Genomic DNA, 23,634 nt, shown 5'->3' on the forward strand with positions numbered 1-23,634 from the left:
TTGACTTGGGGTTGCTGTGATCCGCACCAGAAACCTTGACCCCAGATGGTCTGGGAGAGGGCTGGGGAGACCAGGTGCCCACAGTAGCAAACACATCGGGGACCCCAGAACCTTGGCCCCCGGCAGGTTTTATCTTCTCCACGTTTGCTAAGCTCCCACCTCAACCAGAAGTGAAGGCACCAGCGACCAGCTGCCCTGCCCCCACCAGTCCCCTGGGCGGGCTGGGCCACCTGTCACTCTCACCCCATGCCATGCGGCCAGAGCTCACCATTGAAATGCAGTTGTTTTCCTCCTTGAAAAATACCTACATGAGCTGGGGAAACTCTGAGACCCGGGGCAGCCTCTGGCCATGCAGTGGTCTCTGCCCACCCCTAAGCCAAAGGACCCTGGGACCCCACCCCACCCACGAAGGGCAGGCCTTGGTATCCCTGGGAACTGGGCTGTGGTCCACAATGAAAGGGCTCCTGCCTGCCAACTGGCACTGCCACCTGACCCCTCCCATGTATTATTTGAGACGCAGCAGGAGATGCCATGGGTTTTGGCAGCAGCTGGAAGGATTTGGTCCTCCTGCTTCTGTTCAACAGCATTAAATATTGAGGTGGACAGCTGTCCCTAATTGTCCCTGTTTCTGGTGTCACTGACACCAGGCTTGGGCAGAAGCACAAGGGCCATGCTCCTGCGCATGGGCTGCACGCCCAGCCTGCCACTGCCCAGGACCCCTTCCCTCTCAGGCCAGCGACAGGCTCGCACAGCCTCCCTGGCCCCCAGGCTCCCGCTGGACTCCCCTCTCTGCATGGAAGGGGCGTTAGGAGAGAGCTGTGCTCAAAGAAGCCAGGCTAGCGAACGGGGGTGCCCTCTGCTTCCCTCTCTCTGGCATGTGGGCCTGAGCCTGGGCTGAAAAGAATCGGCCAGTCACACTGCATGGTCACAGGTCCCCCCAAGAGTGTTTCTAAAGAACCCAAGAAGGACAGCCGGGCTGGGAGCCCAGACGCAGGGTTCCGATGTGGGCAGGTTCCTTCCTGGGACCCTCAACCTTCACATCGAATAGCGTTGGCCGTTAAAGTGGTGGCCCGCTGAGAGCCCAAGGGGGGCGCTTCCCTGCCAGACCTCCTCCCTGGGATGCGCGGGGAAGAGCCGAGTCCCTGACCTTGGAAGGAAGGAGAGGACAGGGCTTGGCCTACAGGCGTGGAAACCAAGGTGTGATTTGTTCAGAGGTCCTCGGCAAGCCCACGGAGACCACCACCCCAGAAGCCCCAGCTACCTTAGCTTTCTACTGAAAGAGGGGACCTCGGCCAAAGGGGCACTCAGGGACCCAGGATGGATGGGAAGGGACACCCCAAAACAGAGGTGCCGCTCTCTGCCAGAGAAGGTTCCGGTGGTCCTGGGCCATTCCAAGGTGGAGCTCTCGGAACTGACCTGCATTCTCCTTCCTTCCATCCTTCCTTCCACCCCCACCATCTTCAGGGACCTCAGCTGCCCCATGTCAGTGGCCACTTCGGGAGAGATGGGGACTTTCAAGGGGTATTTGTTTTTAGAAACACCTGTACTTCAACTGAACTTCCGAGGCTGCCTTGGGCAGTCGAACTTGCAAGCATTGTATGGGACCTGAGAGAAATCTGGTGGGGTAGCCCGTCATCCCGCAAAGCTAAGAGCCATTTAAAATTTTAAAATTTGAGGTCAAGTTCAATTTTAAAAACCACAATATCCTCCCGGGGCCAAAACAGCCTCGGGGGCAACTCTAACTGGCAGATTTTTATTTCTCAAAAAACTTTTTTGAGTCTAAGGAAGACTCTATCACAGTGTAGATGGGGAGAGGGTCCCTTGCTGGATACTGGGCTGGTTTGAAAGTCGGGGCGTGGTCCACAGGGGCTTTCCATGTCTACTGCTGGCTCTTCTGGACTCGAGGGGAGCTCCACTCTGCAGCCCCCAACCCCTGGGACCACCCAGGGCCCCACACCCTGCCCTTCTCCCGACAGATGTTATTATTACCTCTCCATTCGATTCTCCAGATTCCAGTGAGAGTCTGGAGTAGCCCCAACTGGGAGACTAGAAATGGGCAGAAATTATGTTACTTCCTCTTGCCATCTGTCAATCTGATCGTAACCTTAATCCGTTTATCTGGTTCTTCCTGAGCGATCAGGGTCCCCCATTCTTCCCCAGACTAGAGGACAGCCCCCATTCTAGAGTCACATTCTTTGACCTCACCTTTCCTTCATCCCTCTAATCTGCCATAGAAACGTCTCAATCCATCCATAACCCATTTTTCAAAGATTCCATAAGACCTCTAACTATTTGGGGGCATTGTTTTCAAGACCAGCTTCTTGGACAGCGGCTCACTTTTTTCTGTGGTCCCAGAAAACCCAGGCCACCCCCAACTCCGCAGCCGGGAAGTACACTGCTTGCAAGCCGTCCCGGCAGTACCCTCCCCCTCCTCCCGGCGCCCACCTGTATTTGCAGAATGTCCCCAGGCCAGGGCAGGCCCCGTGCCCCCGGCCGCCCCCCCCACCTGTGGTTTCCCCTTCTCTCGTGACAGAGACGGTGCGCGCCATGACCCACGTCATTAACCAGGGGATGGCCATGTACTGGGGCACATCGCGCTGGAGCTCCATGGAGATCATGGTACGGTGACCTCTCGGTGTGTGCGTGTCCCCCAGCTGGGCTCCCGGCCGCAGCTCCGTGGCTGATGACCCCGGGGCTCTAGCAGGTTCAGTGCCGTCGGTCCCTAATGCACAGATAACTGGGTACTATGGGGAGGGACAGTATGGTGACATGTGGCAGTGATGTCCGCAGGCCTTGCAGACAGGGGTCTGGGCTTGAATCCCAGCACTGCGTGGCCCGGGACAGATGGCTTCACCTCTCTGAGCCTCAGTTTCCCCACCTGTAGAACAAGACTGCAAGGACAACCTACCCCGTCACAAGGCTGTTGTGAGGATTGTCTGAGAGAACAGGTGTGAAGCCCTTAGCGGGGCTCCTGGGGCTCAGCCAGCGCTCAGCAGTGGTGACAGTGCCAGCCACCGTGCTGAGCTCTTGTGATGTTCCAGGTGCCGTTAGATTTGAGGGCTTCATGTGGACTGACTCCCATTTAATCCTCACAACGCCCTATGAGGTAAGTGCTACTGCTATCCTGTTTTTCAGATGTGGACATTGAGGCACAGAGAGGTTAAGTAACACACCCAAGGTCACACAGCCCATGCCAAGATGGATGCTCAGGCCTTGCAGCTCAGAGCCTGGGCTTCCATCTCATAATCCATGATGCTTCCCCTTCACCTGCACTTTCAGGAAGGCATCCCCTTCCTTGTCATTTCCCTCCATGGGAGCCATCAGTAGCTGAGGGTGACAGATGTGTCATAATATTTCTGGGGTATCCCAGAAGGGTCGGCAGGGTGGCTTCTCAGAGGTAGGCAGCTGGTTGGTGGGGGGAGGGCAGAGGCCTGGGGACAGCGTCTTCGCAGGACTAGCTCTCAGGCTGGCCCCCTCACCCCTGCCTCCAGGCCTCCTCCCAACCTCAGCCCTTTGCATGCCCCACCCACCAGAATTTCCCACGTCCTGGCATCCCTGCTACGGGGTTTCTCCTCTAGTGAGCCCCAGATTTCTGGTTCATCCAAAAAAAAAAAAAAAATTAAGCAGGATTTTCATTTCAAGTTACAGACAACTTTAGAAGTCCATGGTATCAATCGGCCTTTGGAGTTTGCAGCATTAGTGATCATTTGGCATTATTTCTGAAGCTGCCTGGACCCAGCACAGAGCTCACTGAGGTGTCAGGATCTCATCCCCACTTTACAGATGTGAAAGCTGAGTCTCAAGCTAAAGGGGAAAGGGCCTCTCGGGCTGGCAGACGGGCTTCCCCAGGAGCTCACACCCATCCGGTCTGCAGAGTGGAGGCCTTGACCTCCAAATCCCAGAGATGGGCTGATGCCAGCCACTCTCCCCTCCTGACCTAGTGTTTTCTGCCCCTGCTATCATCCTGGGTCCAGGCCCTAGAGTGACAATCATGATAAAACCAGTAACAGGCAGGCACTGTCCTGAGGGCTGCCAACACTGTTGGCTCATTTGACCCTCATGAAAAATGGGGAAACTGAGGCACAGGGGAGTGAGCCCCTTACCCAAGGACACCCAGCCAGTAAGTGCCAGAACCCAAGCCTCACTACTGAGTTGTGCTTTCCCCCCAGATCCCTTCAGCCTTGGGGTCCCACAACCCACTCACTTTTCTCCACTCGTGGAGGGGGGCGTAACAGGCTGCCAGGAAAGTTGAGAGGAGAAGAGAGGGGCAGGCGGGCCAGCAGTTCCTGGGGATGCCTTTGTGTCTTCTCGCTGCTGCCCCGGAGGCCCCCCAGAACCGCTGACCGGCAGGGACACTCCATGCCCCTCTTTGCTTTTCCCAGGAGGCCTACTCTGTTGCCCGGCAGTTCAACTTGATCCCGCCCATCTGCGAGCAGGCCGAGTACCACATGTTCCAGCGCGAAAAGGTGGAGGTGCAGCTTCCCGAGCTCTTCCACAAGATAGGTGGGCTCCCCTGGCCGGCCCCGCCCCCGCGCCTCCCCTCCCGGCCCCGCCCCACCCCGCCCCACCCTCTCCCTCGCTCCGCCCCCTCCCCAGCCCAGCCCCATCCCCACCCCCAGTCCTCCTACCCATCTCCCCACCCCACCCTAGCCCCTCCCTCTTCCTCGCTCCGCCTCCTCCCCAGCCCTGCCCCAACCCCATCCCAGATTCCCCTCGCCCCGCCCCTCGCCCCTGCCCTGCCCCGCCCCTTTCCCCCTCGCCCCGCCCCGCCCCTCCTCGGGACCCTGGGTTTGACCTCGTCCGGCTTTCCTCTCCCAGGAGTGGGCGCCATGACCTGGTCCCCTCTGGCCTGCGGCATCGTGTCCGGAAAGTACGACAGTGGCATCCCTCCCTACTCGAGAGCCTCCTTGAAGGTGAAGAAGCGGCCGGGCTGGGGGAGGGGACAGGCAGGACGGGCATTTTGGAGGGGTGGGGCCTTTGGGCAGACACGTTGGTGCTGGGCGGGGCTTCCCTGGGCCACTGTCTGCAGGACGGTTCGGAGCATGGGAACTTGGAGCCCCAGCTGGCCTGACCCCATGTCTAGAAAGGCTGCCCACCCGTGGGACATCCCCCAGGTGAAGAAGCCCCTCACTCCCCCGCCCTCCTGCCCTCCTGCCCTCCCCCCAGGTTCAGCCCTCACAACCTGCGCTGGATCCGCGTGTGCCCCCTGGGATGCCTCCTCCCCCTGTAGACACCCCGCCCACTCTCTCTGGCCCATCCCTGAGACCTCTGGGCTGAGGGTTGCGGGGTTTCTTCAGTGTCACTCAGAGACGCCCCCCGGGACAAGTCCCCCCCGGCCCACATACAGGCGCACACACACACACACACACACACACACACCTCGGAGTGGGGACTCAGGAGGGTCTCCAGGCTGCAGGGGTTGGGGGACAAGGAGCGGGGAGAGAAAGGCCTGCCCACGCCAGGGCAGAGCCAATACTGGAGACCCCAGCCCCAGATTCAACAACAGGATGGCCTGCCCCACCCACTCCTGCCCAATCCCCAGCAAGCCTCCCAGGGGGCTCCCTGACTTCGCTGTGGCCACACCTCCTGGGCCGCCCAGCCTCCCAGGAGAAGGGAAGGTCAGCTTGTCCACCTCCTTGTCCAGGCTCAGGGGCCTGGCCTCAGCTCCCCGACAGCCCACAGGCTTCAGACGCAACGGTTCCCATCCTTCCAACTGCCCAGGTCTGGACCACAGCAGGACATGGTTAGGCCGGGGCCGGGGGGTGCTGCCGTGCCCCAAATCATCATTTTGTGCCATGCACACAGAGGTCCAGGTGACCTGCCCTCACCTGTGGGCTGTGCTGTGCCTCCACCCCACAACCAGGGCTACCAGTGGCTGAAGGACAAGATCCTGAGTGAGGAGGGCCGGCGCCAGCAGGCCAAGCTGAAGGAGCTGCAGGCCATCGCGGAGCGCCTGGGCTGCACCCTCCCCCAGCTGGCCATAGGTAAGAGGCTGGGGAGCAGGGTGGAGACCGGTGTCCCAGGGAGATGTCGGGAGTCCCTGAGTGCTTGCGCCACACCCCCTCCACCAGCCAGCTGTGGGTAACGGGCTCCCACATTCATGGGGAGAGGATGGGGGGGTCCCTGAGCACTTGGGCCATCTCTCCACTGGCGGCAGTTGGTGCCAGGGTCCCCCCAGCACTGCTGAGCCCCTGGTTTGCCAGGCCTTTCATGGGCACCCTCAGCCCCATGCCCAGGAGGCTGGCCTAGGCAGGGTCAGGGCAGAACCAGAGAGGGCCCTGCCTTGGGTGGGCCTCCCTCACCTCTGGTCTTGCTGCCCCCCAGCCTGGTGCTTGAGGAACGAGGGGGTCAGCTCCGTGCTCTTGGGCGCTTCCAGCGCAGACCAGCTGATGGAGAATATTGGAGCAATACAGGTGAGTGGGGACTGCCAGCCTTGCTCTGCGCTGGGCAGAGCTCAGGGTCTCAGCCAGTCATCTGTCCAGCACGTACTTATTGAGTACCTACTACATACCGGACACTGTTCAAGGCACCTGGGCTACAGCAGTGAACCACCAAAAAGCCTTGCTCTCGAAGAGCTGGCTTTCTAGCTGGAACAGACGCAAAACACTAAATGTGAGAAATAAGATTATAATATGTGTCGGAGGGTGATAAGGAATCTGGAAAAAGAAACCTAGAGCAAGGTCGGGGGTGTCCAGTAGGGGCGGGGAAGGGGGGAGCCATGGACCCAGGTTGAAAGGGGCTGTAGGGTAGCCTTCTTGACAAAGTGACTTGTGAGCAAAGGCTTGAAGGATGAGGAGTGGGCAGTGCAAATACTCAGGGGAAGAACGCTCCAGGCTGATGCGAAGGTGCAGGGTGGGCACGAGCCCAGGACAGCAATGAGGCCAGAGGGCCTGGAGCAGAGGGGCAGGGGCGGGAGATGAGCTCGGCGTGGGGGCAGACCCATGGGCCACTGCACGCCTCTAAGGACTTCGGCAATGGTCCAGTGAGATGGGAGCAGAGGAGGGGCGGGGTCCAACTTAGATTTTAAAAGGCTCCCTCTCGCTCTTTGGCTGCTGAGTGGAGGAAAGAGTTTGGGGAGCAGAAGGGAAGCAGGGAGATTGCTGGAAAGTGATGACGGTGTCGGGGCGAGGGATGGCCGTGGTGCAGATGGACAGCTGGTTGGATCATCTGGATGTTCTGGAAGATGGACCGACAGGACTGGCTGACAGGCTGGATGTGAGGGTGCGGGATAGCAGGTCAGACAGCCCCTGGGGTTTGTCACCTGGAAGGGGGATGTTGCTGTTGGCTGAGGTCAAGAGGGCTGGAAAAAGCAATTTGGGGGTGTGGATTATCAGGTGTTCTGGTCCTGGAATCTGCATTTTATGCCGTCGCTGTCCTTCCATTTGAGGGGCAGAGCTTAGACCAGGGCACGTTCCCTCTGCCCCAAACCTTCTGGAATATAGAAGCAGCATGGCCCCCATCTGCTTCAGGAGCCGCATGCAATGAGAGCAGGACAGTCTGGGGCCAGTGGGCAGCTGGATGAATGTCCCCCTGTTACAGAACTCAGGTTCAGCTGCTCGTCGCTCAAGAATCCCAATACTGAGACTTCCCTGGAGGTCCAGTGGTTGGGACTCTGCCCTTCCACTGCAGGGGGCACGGGCTCTATCCCTGGTTGGGGAACTAAGATCCCACAAGCTGTACAGCGCGGCCAAAAAAAAGAAAAATCCAATACTGAGAGACAAGTGTTGAGTAAAAGGAAAGGTAGCTTTATTGAGGAAGCTGGCGATCCTGGGAGAAGGTGGACTCATGTCCCAAAGATCCAATTTCCCCGTGTCGATCAGGGGGCAAGAGCTTTTCAAGGGGAGTTTCAGGGGTGCTTTGGGGGCGGAGGGAGGAGGCTGTGTACAGAGCAGCACAGTTAGCTCTGACGGTCATCTTGAAATTGGTCATGTGGTCATCTGAGCAGGGTCACCTGATTGTTTTAAGTACAGTTAATCTTCAACTCCAGGGTCAGTTTGTTCCCATTTCCCTGAGGCCAGTTCTTGGAATTGTGCAGGATGGAGCAGCTTATTTCATGGCTACAGTCTGGCCATCATGCAGTTACTTTTTACACCTGGTGGGGGTTTCAGTAGCTGCAAAACAGCTCAAAGGACACAGCTCAGAATATGACCTGTAGCCCTTGAGGAGGGACTAAAAGTCCTTGACTTTGTTTAATGGCTAAACTATTATTATTTTGTCCCGTTTGACTGCTTTTCTTTGCTTTTGCATTTTCTCATTTCTCCGATTAAATTTATTCTTGGGCTAAAATTCTACAGACAAGAGGCGGGCGTAGGACGTTGTGGGGTGGAGGGGCGGAGCTGTGCTCCAGGAAGGCCCCATAGGGCCCTGCTCCGTTACACCCCACCTCACCTGCAGGCCGGGCCAGTTTTGGTGGTGGATTCTGAATAACTCCCATCTTTGCACACAGGTCCTTCCAAAACTGTCGTCTTCCATTATCCACGAGATCGATAGCATTTTGGGCAATAAACCCTACAGCAAAAAGGACTACAGATCCTAAGAAGCCCCCGGCCGTTTGCCTGGACGGTTTCCGTTTCCCTCCTAGCCTCTCTGTTCGCTCGCTTAAGCTATTTTGAAGCCAAGTCAAGAGTGTGGTTTGCTTCAAAAACAAAACAACGCACCAAGATGTCACCGGGAAAAGATCTCAGAAGTCGCTGCCACACACCACCCGCTGCTTCGCAGGACCGATGTCGGGTTCGTGTCGGGGAGTCGGCATTGATTCGAAGGCACTCATGCGTTCCCACCCAAGCCTGCCGTCTCTGCTCCTCCTCCAAGAAACCACCACGTTTTCGCCCAGCCACGGCCCGTCTCAGAGACTCAAGTCCCGGCCAGGCCGAGACCAGCTGGGACCTGGGGGCAGGCAGAGCTGGCCTCTCCTCTGCCGAGAACCCCACCCGGTGTTGGGGAAGGGATGAGGAAGCCAGGTCTGCCTCTTCCTGTGGCCCCTCGGCGGGGCCCTGGTCGGGGCAGGCCTCCCTCTGGGGTCTCCCTCATTCCCCCTCTTGCCAAGGGCTCCAGGTACTTTCCTCGGGCCTGACCTCGGATTCTTCCCCCAGCCCCTTCTCCCAACCACCCGCCCCAGTGTGTCTCCGAGGGGCCTTCCGAGCTGCCCCTTGACCCCCCCCCCAACCTTGCTGGCAGGGGCAGGGATCCAGGGGGATTCGCCCTGCAGTTTGGAACCCACAAAAAGTTGGGGGGGCTCTGATTTCAAGCTCCTCGCCCCGCCGGCTTCCTCCCCGCAAACAATTGATGAGCCCCAGTGCCTGGGCTCCAGTCCAGGTCCCTCCGGGGCCCCACCTGCCCTCCCTCCCTGCCAGGCACCCCGTCCTCCGCCCCTCTGTCCTCCCCCCAGAAGGCCCCGAGGTCATACGTGCTCAGCTGGACTGGGGCTGCTGACCACACACCAGGTAGCCAGCGTCTGCTGTGCCCGGGGGGTGGTGGCGGCCTTGGGGGTCTGCAGAGAGAACGTGCTGGGACCCTTTCAACGAGGGAGAGTCCCTGGGGTTTTCTGTGCTGCGCGCCTGGGGCCTGGGGGACAGCCAGCAGCAGCCCCCGCGGTCCAGGAAAAGATCCCGGGAGACTGTCTGTGGACAGTCTGTCTGTCCCCCGCGAGGCCTCAGACCAGGTGGGGTGAGGTGCTCTGTCTTGGGTGCTCAGAGCTTGTTACCAGGGCAGCAGTGCCACCCCCAGGACACCTCCACACAGCCCACGAAGACGGAGGGATGGCTGGGGTTGGTCATTCCTTGCCACACCAGCCCCCTCCCCCCAAGCCTGGAACAGACTGGGGACAGGGAGGGAGGGCGGGACATTCACAAGTGTCAGCCCCTTTGCAGCGGGGCCTGGGGCTGCAGGGATGGAGGCGGGGAGGGGGGCCGGCCGCCAGGAGGCGCAGCCCCCGAAGTCCTGAGCGGCACCCAGCCTTTGCTGGCCGTGGTGGGTGGGAGTTGGGGGCCAGGCTCTGCAGACGCCCCAGCCCACTGGATACAGGCCCTCGTGCCCCTGGGCAGACACAGCCCATCCCACTTTGCCCTTCAGAGAGGCCCCTCCCTGCCATTATTCTCAGAGGGGCCGCCGTCCAGTCCTGGCTGAGCCGAGGCCTGGGAAACTGGCTTTAAGAAGGCCACAGAAGTGGGTGGGGGGGACCTTCCTCCCTCCACTCCTGACCTTTGTGCTGACCCTGGAGTCTAGAACCTTCTCCCTCTTTGTAGACCGGGCCCCTGGGGGTCCTCTTCACCAAGTCTCCTGGACGCTTCAGCCTGTGGGTGTGGGGAGGGGACAAGCCTGTCCCAGCAGAATCCCCAGCCACTCCCCACCATCACACAGTGGGGGTCTGGCTCTGAGGACAGGACACTGCAGTGGGGCGGCTTCCATCCCAGGCCCATCCAGGCGGGGACCGAGTGCTCTGGGCCGGGCAGTTCCAGCAGCCGGCCGTGCTCAGGGGCCAGGTTACCGGCCGCTCGTTGGCGAGATGGCTGGACCCCCCCCTCCACACTGCTGTCACCCTGCCCACCCACTGCTGGAAGAGGGACCAGGGCAAGCAATCGGGCCAAGGTCAGGACTGCCACCCCCCACCCCATGAGCCACACCTGGGAAGGCCGAGCCCGCTGGCTGCATGTTTCCCAGACGGAGGGAGACAAGGGCCCGCAGGGTTGAGCTCTACCAAGGCCTAAATGCCCAGCGCAAAGACCCAAGCAGCCTCCCGGCCCTGGGGCACCATCCACGGCCTGGTTCTGTATCCCCCCCTGCAAGTGGGTGTGGAGGGATGGCGCCCCGCTTCCTGAGGGAGGGTCCCCCGACCTGGAGGGTGCCGGAGTGGGGAAACAGTGGAGTGGGGCCCAAGGGTGGTCAGAGCCTGGCAACAGAAGAGCTGGGCAGAGGCAGGCCCTGGAGGGGCAGCCTGGGTCCTGCCCAGCATGGGTTTCAGACCAGCCAGCCACACCCCACCTGCTTGAGGGGAAGCCCGCCAAGGGCCCCAGCTGCCAGCCAGCCTCTCACCCTCCCCTTGAAGCAGAGTTTGCCCCCAGGGGTCCACTTGGCAGTGCCCCACACGGGAAGAAGGCCCGGTGTGGGTCAGGGCAGGACCAGTCTTCCTTGCTAATGACACACACAGCCCCCAGCATTTTTCATCCTGAATCTACGGCAAATTCGAGGTTCCGAGGACGAGAGGGGGGCTTGCTCTGTCTTCTGTCCTCTCGAGTCATGTAAATAATGTGCTATTTTTCTCTCCCCCCCTTTATTTTAATGACTGTGACTCCTCAGCTAACTGCATCCCCTACACAGGCAGAGATGCCATATGCCTCGCACTTCCAAATGACACTCCGTGGAGACGCAGCGCCGTATTTATGGAATGACGAAATAAAACCCAAGCCCGTCAGGGTCTGCTCCTCTCCTCTGCGGGGTCCTCGGGGTCAGGGCTGGGCCAAGGGCAGTGGGAGGGGGAGGAGGCTGCCCCCTGCAGAGGCCAGCAGACTGGGGCCGAGCAGAGGTTGGGAGAAAGGGGCCCTGGGGGAGAGGCAAAGATTGGGGACCGAGACCCCCTTCTCTCCCAAGTGATTCAAAGATGGAAGTTGGTGGGAGGCTGCTGGACGCCCCTGAGGACAGAGAGGTCAGGGTCCAGGGAGGCCTGTGGGCTGTCTCTGGGGGCTCAGTGTTCCTCTGAGCAATGCTGTTTCAGGGGGCAGGTGGGAGGGGCGGGCACCACCCCTGAACACCCCTTTTTGGGGCGCCCCCTTCCCAGCGAGCCTTTCAGCCTCATGGGGCCGTGTCTCCTCAGGTGGGAGGTGGCTTTAGATGACACCCCATCCCCCTCACATCCTTCCCCGGCCACCCCCATCCTAGATCAGTGAAAAGCTAGGATAACACTCTTTGATCCAATCCTTTCCCAAAGGATTTATTAAAACACAGAAAACCAAGACATACACAGAGTACAAAGTAAAGGGAACGGGGTCGGTTACAGTCTTTGTCGAGCCTCCTACACATCCTCCCGAGGACCGGACAGGTGACTACACACAGGGGCTCAGCCTCCAGCCCCGGCTCCCCGGCTCCCCGGCTCCCCGGCTGGGACCGTCCCGACTCGCCCCAGCGCCCCGGCCCCTTTGCCGGCTGGGGGCTCTACCAGGCAAGGGGCCGGCCCCTCTCCGCTGGGCCAGATGCCGGCCTGGGTGCGGGCGTCTGCTCCCTCATCCTCCCACGCACCGATGCACGGGCAGGGGGGTGGGCCCCTCCCCTCAACCCCAGGCACAGAGGAGCCATGGGAGGCTCAGGCTCCCAGCTCAATATCAGGGGTTCAGGACACACACACACCCAACGGGCCCTTTCTGGGTTATCGCACCTAAAAAAATACTTTGTTTAAAAAAAATCTGAAAACTAAGAAGAAAATCCCAAAACACAAGCCAATGACTTTGGGCTGATGCACCACGACTGTAAACTTCCAGAAATATGAAATGGGGCAGGAGCCAGCTTCCTCGACAGAGATAGTGGTCGGCACAGGACAGCTGCAGGTATGGAGGGGGGGACCCTGGACCGTGGCCAGGCCAAGACCTCAGCCCCCGCCTCCCAGCCAAGCTCCTTCCTGCCACCCCACTCTGGGCACGCTCCGGAGGTCCCCGAGCCTACCCTCTACACGATCCCCTCAGGCCCTCAGCATCCCTGGGACCCAACACCTGGCAGCAAGGGCTACAGGTGTCCCTGGGGCAAGACTCAGCCAGCCCCTGACCTGGGCCAGCGAGTCCCCAGAGGACCCTGGGAAGGGACGCCCAACAAGCAGGAGGGCAGGTGGCTGCACGAGTCGTGGTACCAGCAGAACAGGACCCTGGTACCATGGTGGCACCATGGTCATCACTTGCAGAAAACAAAGGAGCTTCTGAAGGCGGCTTGCAGGGAGGGCCTCCTTGCACAGGGGGGTCTCAGGATGTGCCTCCGTGGTGGGCGTGTGCAAGGGGACCCCCGGACACAGTCCAGCCCAAACTCCCCTGGTCACCCAGGAGCCCGGCCAGCTACGCCTTCCGAGACTGTGGCCCCAGGATGGTTCAACAGAAAGCCTACTCGGCACTGGTCTAAATAACAAGGTGGCTGGAAACAAAAATGCGGGCTGGCACTTCCGGCTTCCGCTTGCACGTGACAACTCTCCTTCTGCCCGCGGGAAAAACCACACCCAGCCTGAAGATGCCGAAGATGGCCAACACCCCCTCCCACCACTACAACTTTCGGCAGGAGATGACTTGATAAACCAAGAAGAAAAAGCATTCTGAAGACCCTTTTTCTTCTCCAAAACCAGTCAGCCAGAAACCCCCTCCCCAGCTGTCCGCAGCCCCCCTCCCAGGCCTCCCAGGTGCTGGTCTTGGAGAGCTGAGCCCTTCCTGGACCAGGCAGTGCCGGGGGCCAGGCCATCCGTGGGTGCCTGGCTCTGGCTGGTAGAGGAAAAGGGCGGAGGCCTGGGAAGGAGCAGAAACAGAAGGGCAGAGGGAAGCCGGCTGGGGAGCAAGGGCTGGCAGGGGAAGGACCACCTGCCCTTGGCGTGAGGCAGCGGGGATAACACAGACCCCCCGTCCTCTACCACGTGCCCCCTGACCTGACATTCAGGACCCATCCACTGTGTTCCCCACCAGGCCAGCCAGTCTGGCAGGCTGACTGCCCGCTTGAGAGGGCAGAGTCACAGGGCCCCGTGTCGGGGGCTCCTGGCGGTCACGCTGCCCGTGGCCTGAGCCGGAACCTCTGCGGGGGGGGCACGGGTCGGAGGACCACGCATGTACACATGGCACTGGACAAACCATAGGGGACAGGAATGACCCCACCCTTCCGGGAGGCGGGGTCAGCGGCTGTCACGTGTGCCCTGGACACCTGTGCGCCCCACCCACTCCTCCCACCCGCAGTGCCAGGGTTGGCCAGCCTGGAGGTGGCAGGGGCCTTGGGGGTCCAGCCCTCTAGGGGTTCAAGGAGAGCTGGCCAATGGCCCTGTGTCCCCAAGACACCCCCAAATCCTGGCCCCAGTCCTGGCCAGGGAGCAGAACAGAACCCCCCTGGTGCCTCCACCCCCAGGCCCAGCTTGTCTCTCAGACAGGATTCTGCACCCAGGGCTCCACGCCAGGAAGGCCCCTCCCTGCTCAAGGCTCGGAATTCCCTTCCAGGCTGGGCCAGAGGGAACATGAGACACAGACAGGCCCAGGCCCTGGCCCGTTCCTCCCTTCCTCCAAACTGGGGCCATCACAGCATACCACCGGCTGGGTGAAGGAGGATCAGGATTCCAGTGGGGCGTTACTGGCAGGAAACAAGGCAGGAAGCTGGGGGTGCTCCAGTTGGGAAGACTGCAGAGGCTACTGGGTCCAGTCTCCTGCCTCCAAGCTTTCCCCAAGCCTTCCGAGAACACAGCAAGGGCAGTCGTGGCCCACTCCAGATGGCAAGTGCCCAGATCAAGGCCTCTCTGGGGACAAGAGGAGAGGGAGGGATAAGTCCGGGCGCCAGCGTGCGGCCTGGCTTCTCCACATCTGCGGCCAGATCGCACGGGGAGTGCGCACCTGGAGGTGGGGGTGACGGGCACCCCCAGGGCACAGGGCAGGACCAGAGGCTCCTGGGCCCCCCTCAGCGCTGCTGTGACTCTCCTCGCTGGAACGCTAGCCACACCCCGGCAGGGGGAGGGCACGCCCCTTCCCACGGAGGCCTGAGAGGAAGCCTCCGGCAGCCCCCAGGCCAACACCTGCAGGCCCTGCCCTCCCCTTCCCTCCGGGGAACAAATGACCTGCCACGCAGGGCAGGGGCCACAGACCCTCCGCTGGTGACGACCGAGTCCAGGGCCTGTGAGACAGGCTGGGCCAGGGACAGACACCTGTCCCACAGAGACAGCACATACTTGGTGGTCTCCAGCCTTGCAGGAAGCGGCCTGGCCTGACCAGGGCATCAGCCAGGTCTCTACCCTCAGGCCGGCCAGTTCCCCAGTCCTGACCCACCTGGCACCGGGGGGCCTCACGGGCAAGGGGCTGGAGCACGGTGCAGGCGGGATGGGGGGATGGGGGCAGACTGAGGGCGCCCAGGGCGGGCACCTCGTCCTCCTCAGCCGGGCCGAGTCCGTGGGCGGCCCCTGGGCTCCCAGGAGCGTCCCTTCAGGTCCGGAACCCGTCGGCAGAGAGACGTACGTGCTGCAAGTCAGACTCCCCCACGCGTCACTCGACGTTTATCAAGACAAACTTGTTCAAGTCTTCAACAGGAAAGTGCAAAAGATGTACAAAGAAATGAAATCTCTTCTAGGAAGTCGTCCTGGCAGAGGTGGCCGAGGGGTGCGTCCCGGGTGGTGTGGGGAGCACTTGAGTTAGGAGCAGGTGGCACTTCTGGGCTCAGGCGGCCTTGTCCCCATGAGGTGGCATCTCTCGCTTTCCCTTTCTGTCCTCGGGTGGCATGGTTCTAGAAAGGCGGCAGCTTTTCTCTCCTGCGGGGGTCGGGCAGGGGGCCCGGCAGGCGCGGCTGCAAGAGGCAGATCACAGGTCACACAGCTGGGCGCTCGGGTCCCCACGGGGGTGGCACCCAACACCCTAGACCACCCACTACGACCTGTCATGGCCAACTGACACCAGGGGGTCCCCTAGCTCAGACCTCCCAGCCTCGGGCCACGGCCACACCCGGGGCGTGGAGGAGGCGGGGACCCCAAGGAGCAGCCTGTCTGGAACCGCCCCACCCCCGAGCCTCCGCGCCGAAGCAGAGGTTCTGATGGGACACACAGCTTAGCGGGGGCTGTCAGCGGGGCGGAGGAGGCCACAGCAGACTGGTGGTTTCTCAGGACTCAAACCCTCTCCCAGCCGGTAACACTGAGCCGCACACACGCTGGGCCACCCTTCTGGTCCTCTCCCAGGCGGTAACACTGAGCCGCACACACGCTGGGCCACCCTCCTGGTCCTCTCCCAGCCGGTAACACAGCCGCACACACGCTGGGCCACCCTCCTGGTCCTGGGCAGGGGTTGGGGGGAGGTGACGTCCCAGGGCGTCCACCACCCAGCAGGAAAGCGCAGGCAGAACGGTGGAGTCAGGGTTCCAGGCTGGGGGCAATGGTCCCTGACTCACTGCCGGGGTCACGCACGCACACCAACGCACCGGCGCACAGATGCACGCGTGTATGCAGGGGAGCAGGCCCACGTGCACCTGCCCTGCCGTGTGCTGCCCCCCCAGCCTCCCGGGGAAGCGTCTGGAAGCCTAGGAAGACACACCGGCCCCAAGACGGTCCCCAAGCGTGGAGGGGCGAGGGCCCCAGGCCCCAGGGCCGTGAAGAAGCGCAGGGACCAGGGCCCGTACTGGCCTGGCCTGACTCGCCAAGCCAAGGAGGGACAAGGGACAGCGCAGCACCCACGAGCGGCCTCACCTCCACTGGAAACGAGCCCGGCAGCAGAGGGAAATCTCGGGGACGGCTAGATATCTGCGGCAAAAGAGGAGAGCTCGGCTTGCCTGGGGCGGCGGGGGGCCGGCTGGGGCCCCGCGGGCGCCCTTGCCCATGCCGCCCGGAAGCAGACGGGCACCTACCGGTCACATAGGGCCCCAGGGGCATCTGGTTGTAGTTGACAATCCCTCCCGGTCCAGGGCCCCGGAAGTTGGGCCCAAAGTTGTTGCTGTACATCTGGGAAGAGCCGAAAGCGCCCTGGAGGCAAGGACTCAGGTTTAAAGGTCCAAGTCCCGCGCCGGCCCGAGCCCCCACCCAGGGCGCCCAGGACGTGCGTGGGGGGCTGGGGCCGGGGCGCAGGCCGGGCCTGACCTGCTGGATGGTGGGGTCCCCGGCTCGGTTGGTCAGGCGGCTCAGGATGCTGCGCTCTGACATCTGGAGACGGGCAGCCACCGGGGGGATGCGGGACAGCATGGAGGGCAGGCGCGTCACATCCGCCTTCATGTCGCTCAGCAGCTCCTCCAGCTGGTTCAGGACTGGGGAGGGAAGGGGAGGCGCGGGGCGCGGCACCCAGGCGGGCACTTAGCTACCAGGCTGTGTCGCTGTGTTACTGCACCCGCGCAGCAGACGCCAGGGGGCGCCCTTCACCCGGCCCTCCCAGCCAGCCGAGCAGAGCCCCGCCGGCTGCTGGACAAGAGCCGGGTTTTCCCAGCAGCTTCTCCCGGGCCGAGGGCTGCAGAGATGACAGCCAGGAACCCCGACCCAACGCTGGGCTTCCCCCCGGGCCCTCAGCCAGCCTCCTGGCTCCCGGGGAGGCCTGCAGCACTGGCCACTGTGGGGGACAGGGTCCGCGCCCAAGGCAGAGCAGCCTCAGGAAACTTCTCCCAGGCAGCGGGGGCCGCAGAGTCCAGGGACCCTCACGTGAGCTTGGCTCACCCCCTCCCCCTAACCAGCCTGGGAACTTCCTCAGGATTTGGAGCACGAGGGTCAAAGATGTGAATCCCGGGAGACCTTGGGCAGCTACTTCACCTCCCTGAGCACCGACTTTAAAATGGGATGAGAAACCTCACCACTTAAAGATATTACAAGGATTAAAGAGAGAACGTATTTAAAGCACATTGTCATAAGTTGGGAGACTGGGACTGACACAAACACACGACTACATATAAAATAGATAACTAACAAGGACCTACTGTACAGCACGGGGAACCCTACTCTATACTCTGTAATGACCTGTATGGAAAAAGGATCTAAAAGAGAGTGGACATATGTATATGGATAACTGATTCGCTTTGCTGTACACCTGAAACTAACACAACATTGTAAATCTACTCCAATAAAAAAAAATTTTTTTTAATTTTAAAAAGGTCCTCTCCTCTTTCACTAAAAAAAAATTAAATAAAAAAATAAAACATGTTGTCAAGGCTCGATAAACGAGCTGTACAACTTAATCGTCTTCTATGTCACCTACCCGCCGCCCAGGGCCTGCACGGCGCTGACCTTCCGAAAAAGGCTAGAAAAGCAAGGGCCTCGCTTTCCCCACAGCTAAGAGCAGAGGCTGGATGACAGCCTGTCCCATCTGATGTCCTGTCCCCAGCCCCACGCCCACACCTGTGGCTATGGAGCCGCTGGGCAGGAGCAAGGCGGGTGGGCCCCCCTCCAGGGAGTGGGCTCGCTCACCCTTGTGCAGGACGGCATTGGCAGGCTTGTTCCCGGCGAGGGACTCCTTGGAGAGGTGCTGGTGGCTCTCGGCAAGGCACTCCACCTCGGCCAGGCGGGCATTGAGGGCCATGGCGGGGTGGTTGGGGTCCTGGGTCATGTTGAGGTACGCGGCCCTCCGGAGTTGCTCCTCGATGACCAGCGCCTGCTCCAGGAGCTGAGGGGGCGGGGGGAGGAGAGCGACTGAGCGCTGGCCTGGCCCCCCTCCGCCAGCACCCACCCCCGCAGGCCAAGGCTCTGGCGGAAAGCAGGGATGGAGGACACACACCCTCATCCGGCTGTCCACCCTCTGGGCCACCCCTTAGAGCCCGCCCCAAGCTGAGTTCTCTGCACCCATCACCCAGGGCAGGGACACTCGCCCAGGGGGGGTCTGGCCCAGAGCAAGGACCCAGCACCTGTTCGTTGACTGACTAAATGACTCCCTTTCCTGGACAGTCTGGCCCGCATCCGGATATACAGGGTGGGGGGTTGCTACTCGCTCATTTCTTTGCCCCAGACTTTCATGTAACTTGCCCCAGACCGTCATGTAACCGGCCCTCTTGCAGCAGCCCGCCCCCAGCCTCTGGCCCTGCCAAGGACTGACCTTGAACCTGCGGGCCAGGAACTTGTTCTTCATCTCCAGGTAGTTGCCCTTGTGGATCTCGGACTTGAAGGGCTCATTGAGGATCATGTATCTCGGGTCGTTCTGGATGTCCTGCCAACGGGCATAGCCGTGCCTGGGTGGGGCACCGTTAAGGGCAAACCTGGCCGTGGGGTGGTGGGCGGGAGACCAGCCCGGGGTTCGGCACCCTGGCTTTGTGCTCTCCAGATAATTAACTTTGGCTGCAAGATGACCACGTCGACAAGGGTGACTTGACAATCAGTGGACACCGACAGGGGCCCCCAGGAGCCCAGACACGGCACCGAGCCTTCATCAGATAAACTCCTTCATCCCCAAAACCCAGAGGATGGAAGCATCCGAGTCCTAACCCCCAGCACCTGTGGCTGTGACCCTATTTGGAAATAGGCTATTTCCAGGTGTAATCAGATTAAGAAGGGGTCATCCCAGGAGAGAGTGGGCGCTAATCCAGTGACTGATGTCCTTGTAAGAGGAGGAAATTTGGACACAGAGAGACACCCAGGTAAGAAGGCCATGTGAGTGACAACAGAGGCAGAGACTGGAATGGTGCAGCTAGCTGTAGGCCAAGGGACGCCAAGGACTGACAGCCTCCACCAGGAGCTGGGGACAGGCAAGGAAGGGGCCTCCGCTAGAGCCTTCAGAGGGAACAAAGAAAAACAGCACAGTTTTCTTGCCCAAAGTCCCACAGTTAGTGAGGGGTAGAGTCAGGATTCGAACCCAGGCAGGCTGGCTCCAAGCATCTTAACCTCCACGACTGGGTCCACAGGCCAAATCCGGCCCACAGCCTGTTTTTGCAAATAAAGTTTTATTGCAACACGGCCACACTTGTTGGTTAACGTGTTGTGGCTACTTCTGCTACCATGGCAGACTGGAGGAGTCCTCTGCAAAGCCTGAAATATCCACTCCCCGGCCCCTCCCAGGAAAGGTCTGCCGACCCCTGATCTACAAATTTCCACCTCTTTTTATAATAACCAGCCCCACTCCAGGCTGTCATGAAGGCCGGCTTTGCTGGGTGGCTCCCCCCGGGTAGCTGTGTGGCCCTCTCCTTGCCTCTGGGAGGTCTGTACTCAATGTCGCCTTCTCTGACCTTCCCACATTACAGGCAACCCCCACCCACAAAGCTCCGTTTTCCCATCCTCCCTTTATCATGTTCCTTAAACCCCACACTTTGCTAATTTATGCCGTTCACCATCTACCCCCAGTAGGATGTGAGCTCCGGGTAGACAGAGATTTGGGCCTGTTTTGTTCATGGCTGCATCCTCCGTGCCTGGCACATGACAGGTGATCAGTAAAGATGGAATTGAAGAATGAATGAATGAATGAAAGCCTTCCTAAATGGTGAAGCACCCTTCAGGTGTCATCAGTGGGAGGAGGTGAGGTCTGTATCAGGTAGGAATTAGGAGCATTGGTTGTGGAGTCAGATGGAAGGGCTGTGTGTCCCTGAGCAAGTCACTTGGCCTCTCTGAGCACCTGTTTCCTCCTCTGTGTAACGGGGATCGTAGTAGTGACCCTTTGGGAAGGCTGCTGTGAGGATGGAGTATTGAGTATAAAGGGACAAGCTACCGTTACGATCACGGTCACTGTCATCATAACCAGGAAAGGGTCCCTGGCACCTGGTTAGGACCACCAGCCCCTGACTCCTCACCTCACAAGCCCCACACCCCTCCCTGAGGTCCACAGAGGAACAGACCAGAGTCCTGCCCAGCCCGGCTTAGCCAAGGATACGTCACGATGCCCGCCAGCAGCCAGTAGTCATGGCGCCGGTGCCAGATGTCGTAGATTTTCCCCGAGGACACAGCAGCACGTTCCTCGTTCTGCCACAGTGTGTGTAGCTCTGGGAAGCCAGCCAAGGGGAGCAGAATGAGGTGCCCCCCAGCCCCCACAGAGGTGGGCCTAGGAAAGCCTCTCCCTCACTACCTACCATTCTCCCCACCCTGAGAGGTTCAGTGTTCCAGCGTCACTAGGAAAGGTCATACCGCGGATTTTTGTCAACCATTCACACGTTAGTATAATATAAACATCGGCCCAGACTCCTGGGACCCACCATCAGGAAGCCTGCGACACAAACAGGCACTGCTCTCTGCCCACGGCCCCACCCCAGTACCTGTGAAGCCCCCGTCTGCAATGTTGAACATGAACTTGAACTTCCCGATCTTGTCCTCCCTCTTCCCCTCCTCATCTTCCTCTTTGTCACCATTTTGCTGTGTTTCAATGGGCTCCTTCTCCTCGGCTTTGGTGTCATCTGTGGGAGGACAGACCCACCTTCATCTATCCATCCCAAAGGCACTGCCCAGGGGCCTCTTTCCCCCAAGCACTGGGGACCCAAAGGCAAGCAGGAATCACACCTCCCCACCCGCAAGGGGCTCACTGCCCAAGGGGATTTGAAACAGACAAGCCAGCAGCCCCCTCTCTCCATCCTGAGCAGGGAGGGCTGCTCCAAGCCTGAGTGTCCCTCCACCAAGTCAGGACCACCTGGGAACAGGGGGGATGCGGGGGACTGTGAAAATGCAGCTTATGTTGAAGTAGGGCAGTGCCGCCTTGGGGCTCTGATCTGGGGACGACCGTTCCAGAACATTCCAGCACTTAGAAGGACACAGGCTGCCAGCTGAACCCCAAATGCTCTAGGCCAAACTCTGTGACCAGTTCTCCTTCCCTCTGGTGGTGGCCAGCGCCACAGGAGGGGTCAGGAGAGAGGAGGTGGAGGGCCTGTCCCCTGAGGGGCTGGCGAGTCCAGGCTCCCACCCAGCAGCTCTGATCAGGGCCTGGGGCCAAGGGGACGGTACCCAGGAGGCTGCAAGAGGACCAAGAGGCTCCAGATGGTTCCCTCAAGAGACCAAGGGACACAGGACAGAGCACATGCAAGAGCCCCAAACCTGGCCTGAAATCACTGCCATCGCCTCTGCTGTGAATCAAGCTCAGCTCCAACTTGTCCAGAATCTTCTCCTTCTCAGCAAGCACTTCTTCTGCAAGACAAAGTGTGTTCACAGAGTGGGGAGGGGTCCGGAAGGGCAGAGGAGACTCCAGGCTGGTGGCTTCCCAACAGTGCTTTAGCCGTGCACGGAATCCTCTCCATCATCTTACTCAGAAGCCCAACAGGTACCATCAGGGAGGGTCCTCTGGGGAGGCAGGGTGGGGGCGGGACCTCACCCCACCCACCCATCCCAGCAGCGCCCTCCCCCCAAACTTCTCAAGGCACAGTCTCCGAACCCTCCCTACCACAGTGATAACCAGAGGACTCAAAGTTCTGGCAACATGTCAGGGCTTCGTTAACACAAGACCCCTCTTACAGACACCCAGAAATGTCAGGCAATATCTATCACATTAAAAAAACACACGGGTGGGGCTTCCCCAGTGGCGCAGTGGTTAAGAATCTGCCTGCCAATGCAGGGGACTCGGGTTCGATCCCTGGTCCGGGAGGATCCCACATGCCGCAGAGCAACTGTGGCCCGCGAGCCACAACTACTGAAACCTGAGCGCCTAGAGCCCGTGCTCCGCAACAAGAGAAGCCACAACAATGAGAAGCCCACGTATCGCAACGAGGAGTGGCCCCCGCTCGCCACAACTAGAGAAAGCCTGTGCACAGCAACGAAGACCCAACACAGCCAAAAATAAAAACAAACAAAAAAATAAAAAAATAAAAATTAAAAATTAAAAAATAAAAAAAACAAAACACACGGGTGCACTCACAAGAAGAAAAGGAAATTGCCAGGTGCCATAAATGAATGGAAACTCAAAGCTCGAGAAGCATATGCTGGGGGCCTGGGCAGACGGTGACTGGACACCAGGAAGAGGTCTGGGGGGCTCCAGCTGTGTCTCAACACCAGACAGGAAGGATGAGATGCAGAGAACTGGAATTAAACCAATGAACCAACACCCTCCAACTGCTGTGCTCTCTGCGAAAGAAGGAAAGTTCCATCCGCCAGCTCATGGCCAAGCTGAGGAAGCCTGGCTCCCACATGGAATCTAGGGGGCAGAAAGCCCCCAGTGAGGGTCCAAACCCAACACAAAGGCATGCAGGCTGTGGAATCTGAATTTGTCATAAAGACTGGTCCCAGACCAGCCAAGTCACTAGTGAGACCACTAAGCCCTGGGCTTCGCGGAAATGGAAGGGGAGACATTTCCTGCTACCCAGGAATAACATGGGTTCTCATGGATAAAACAATCTCTGATGAAGATGCACCCAAATGAAACTCAGAAAACAATACCCACAGCCAGACAGAGAGAAAAAAAAGGAAGAGAATCCGTAGTAAAAGCCAGATAAAACTTCTAGAAATGAAATACATAATCACTAACATTTTAGACATCTCCTTGCAGATTTCTAAGACATCCTCACGACTTCCTGGCCCTGGAGAACAAGCCTTGTACATAGTCGTCAGGACTGTGAATGTGACGGATTCCACTCCCCTGAGAAGGTCATGCGATGAGGCACAGGTGACCTTAGAAGAGGGAGATTATCCAGGTGGGCCTGACCTCATCACACCAGCCCTTTAAAAGCAGAGTTTTCTCTGAATGGTCACAGAAAAGGACGTCAGAGATCTGAAGCCTGAGGGGGACTGGTGCACCATTGCTGGTTTGAAGATGGAGTGAGCCCCGTGGCAAGCAACGTGGGCAGCTTCTAGGTGCTAAGAATGGCCCCCCCAGCTGAGAGCCAGCAAAGGAGGCCTCAGTCCTCCAACCCCAAGGAGCTGAAGTCGGCCAACAGCAAGAATGAGCTTGGAAGCAGATTTTCCCCCAAGCCTTCAGATGAGAACTCGGCTCAGCCAATGCCTTGACTTCAGTCTTGCAAGTCCCTTGGCAGGGAACCCCGCCACACCACCCCAGACTTCTGACCCATGCAACTGTGGGCTAATACACGGGTGTTGCTTCATGCTGCTAAATTTGTAATCATTTGTTTTGCAACCAT

General features: G+C 59.7%; 2 protein-coding genes across 8 annotated transcripts in view; one reads left to right on the top strand and one right to left on the bottom strand.

Moving 5' to 3' along the window:
* Positions 1-11,397, top strand: part of KCNAB2 (potassium voltage-gated channel subfamily A regulatory beta subunit 2) — a 97,078-nt gene extending 85,681 nt beyond the window's left edge. For all 5 annotated transcript variants that reach the window (XM_068538762.1, XM_068538764.1, XM_068538763.1 and 2 more), the window contains 6 exons: positions 2,534-2,619; positions 4,383-4,503; positions 4,819-4,913; positions 5,864-5,984; positions 6,325-6,413; positions 8,447-11,397. In XM_068538762.1, the coding sequence (XP_068394863.1) occupies positions 2,534-2,619; positions 4,383-4,503; positions 4,819-4,913; positions 5,864-5,984; positions 6,325-6,413; positions 8,447-8,536 (602 nt within the window). In that variant the 3' untranslated portion in view covers positions 8,537-11,397. The remainder of the gene's footprint in view (positions 1-2,533; positions 2,620-4,382; positions 4,504-4,818; positions 4,914-5,863; positions 5,985-6,324; positions 6,414-8,446) is intronic.
* Positions 11,398-11,910: 513 nt separating this feature from the next.
* The window catches only part of CHD5 (chromodomain helicase DNA binding protein 5), a 65,343-nt gene continuing 53,619 nt past the window's right edge, over positions 11,911-23,634 (bottom strand). For 2 of the 3 annotated variants that reach the window (XM_068538768.1, XM_068538766.1), the window contains 9 exons: positions 21,605-21,694; positions 20,836-20,973; positions 20,457-20,565; positions 18,696-18,828; positions 18,074-18,269; positions 16,766-16,929; positions 16,537-16,651; positions 16,379-16,432; positions 15,445-15,489 (listed from right to left, as the gene is read on the bottom strand). In XM_068538768.1, the coding sequence (XP_068394869.1) occupies positions 16,425-16,432; positions 16,537-16,651; positions 16,766-16,929; positions 18,074-18,269; positions 18,696-18,828; positions 20,457-20,565; positions 20,836-20,973; positions 21,605-21,694 (953 nt within the window). In that variant the 3' untranslated portion in view covers positions 15,445-15,489; positions 16,379-16,424. Of the gene's footprint in view, positions 15,490-16,378; positions 16,433-16,536; positions 16,652-16,765; positions 16,930-18,073; positions 18,270-18,695; positions 18,829-20,456; positions 20,566-20,835; positions 20,974-21,604; positions 21,695-23,634 lie in introns of all 3 variants that reach the window. The other variant, XM_068538767.1, reaches the window with a different exon arrangement.

Source organism: Eschrichtius robustus, chromosome 3 (assembly GCF_028021215.1).
Source record: "Eschrichtius robustus isolate mEscRob2 chromosome 3, mEscRob2.pri, whole genome shotgun sequence".
Lineage (NCBI taxonomy): Eukaryota > Metazoa > Chordata > Mammalia > Artiodactyla > Eschrichtiidae > Eschrichtius > Eschrichtius robustus.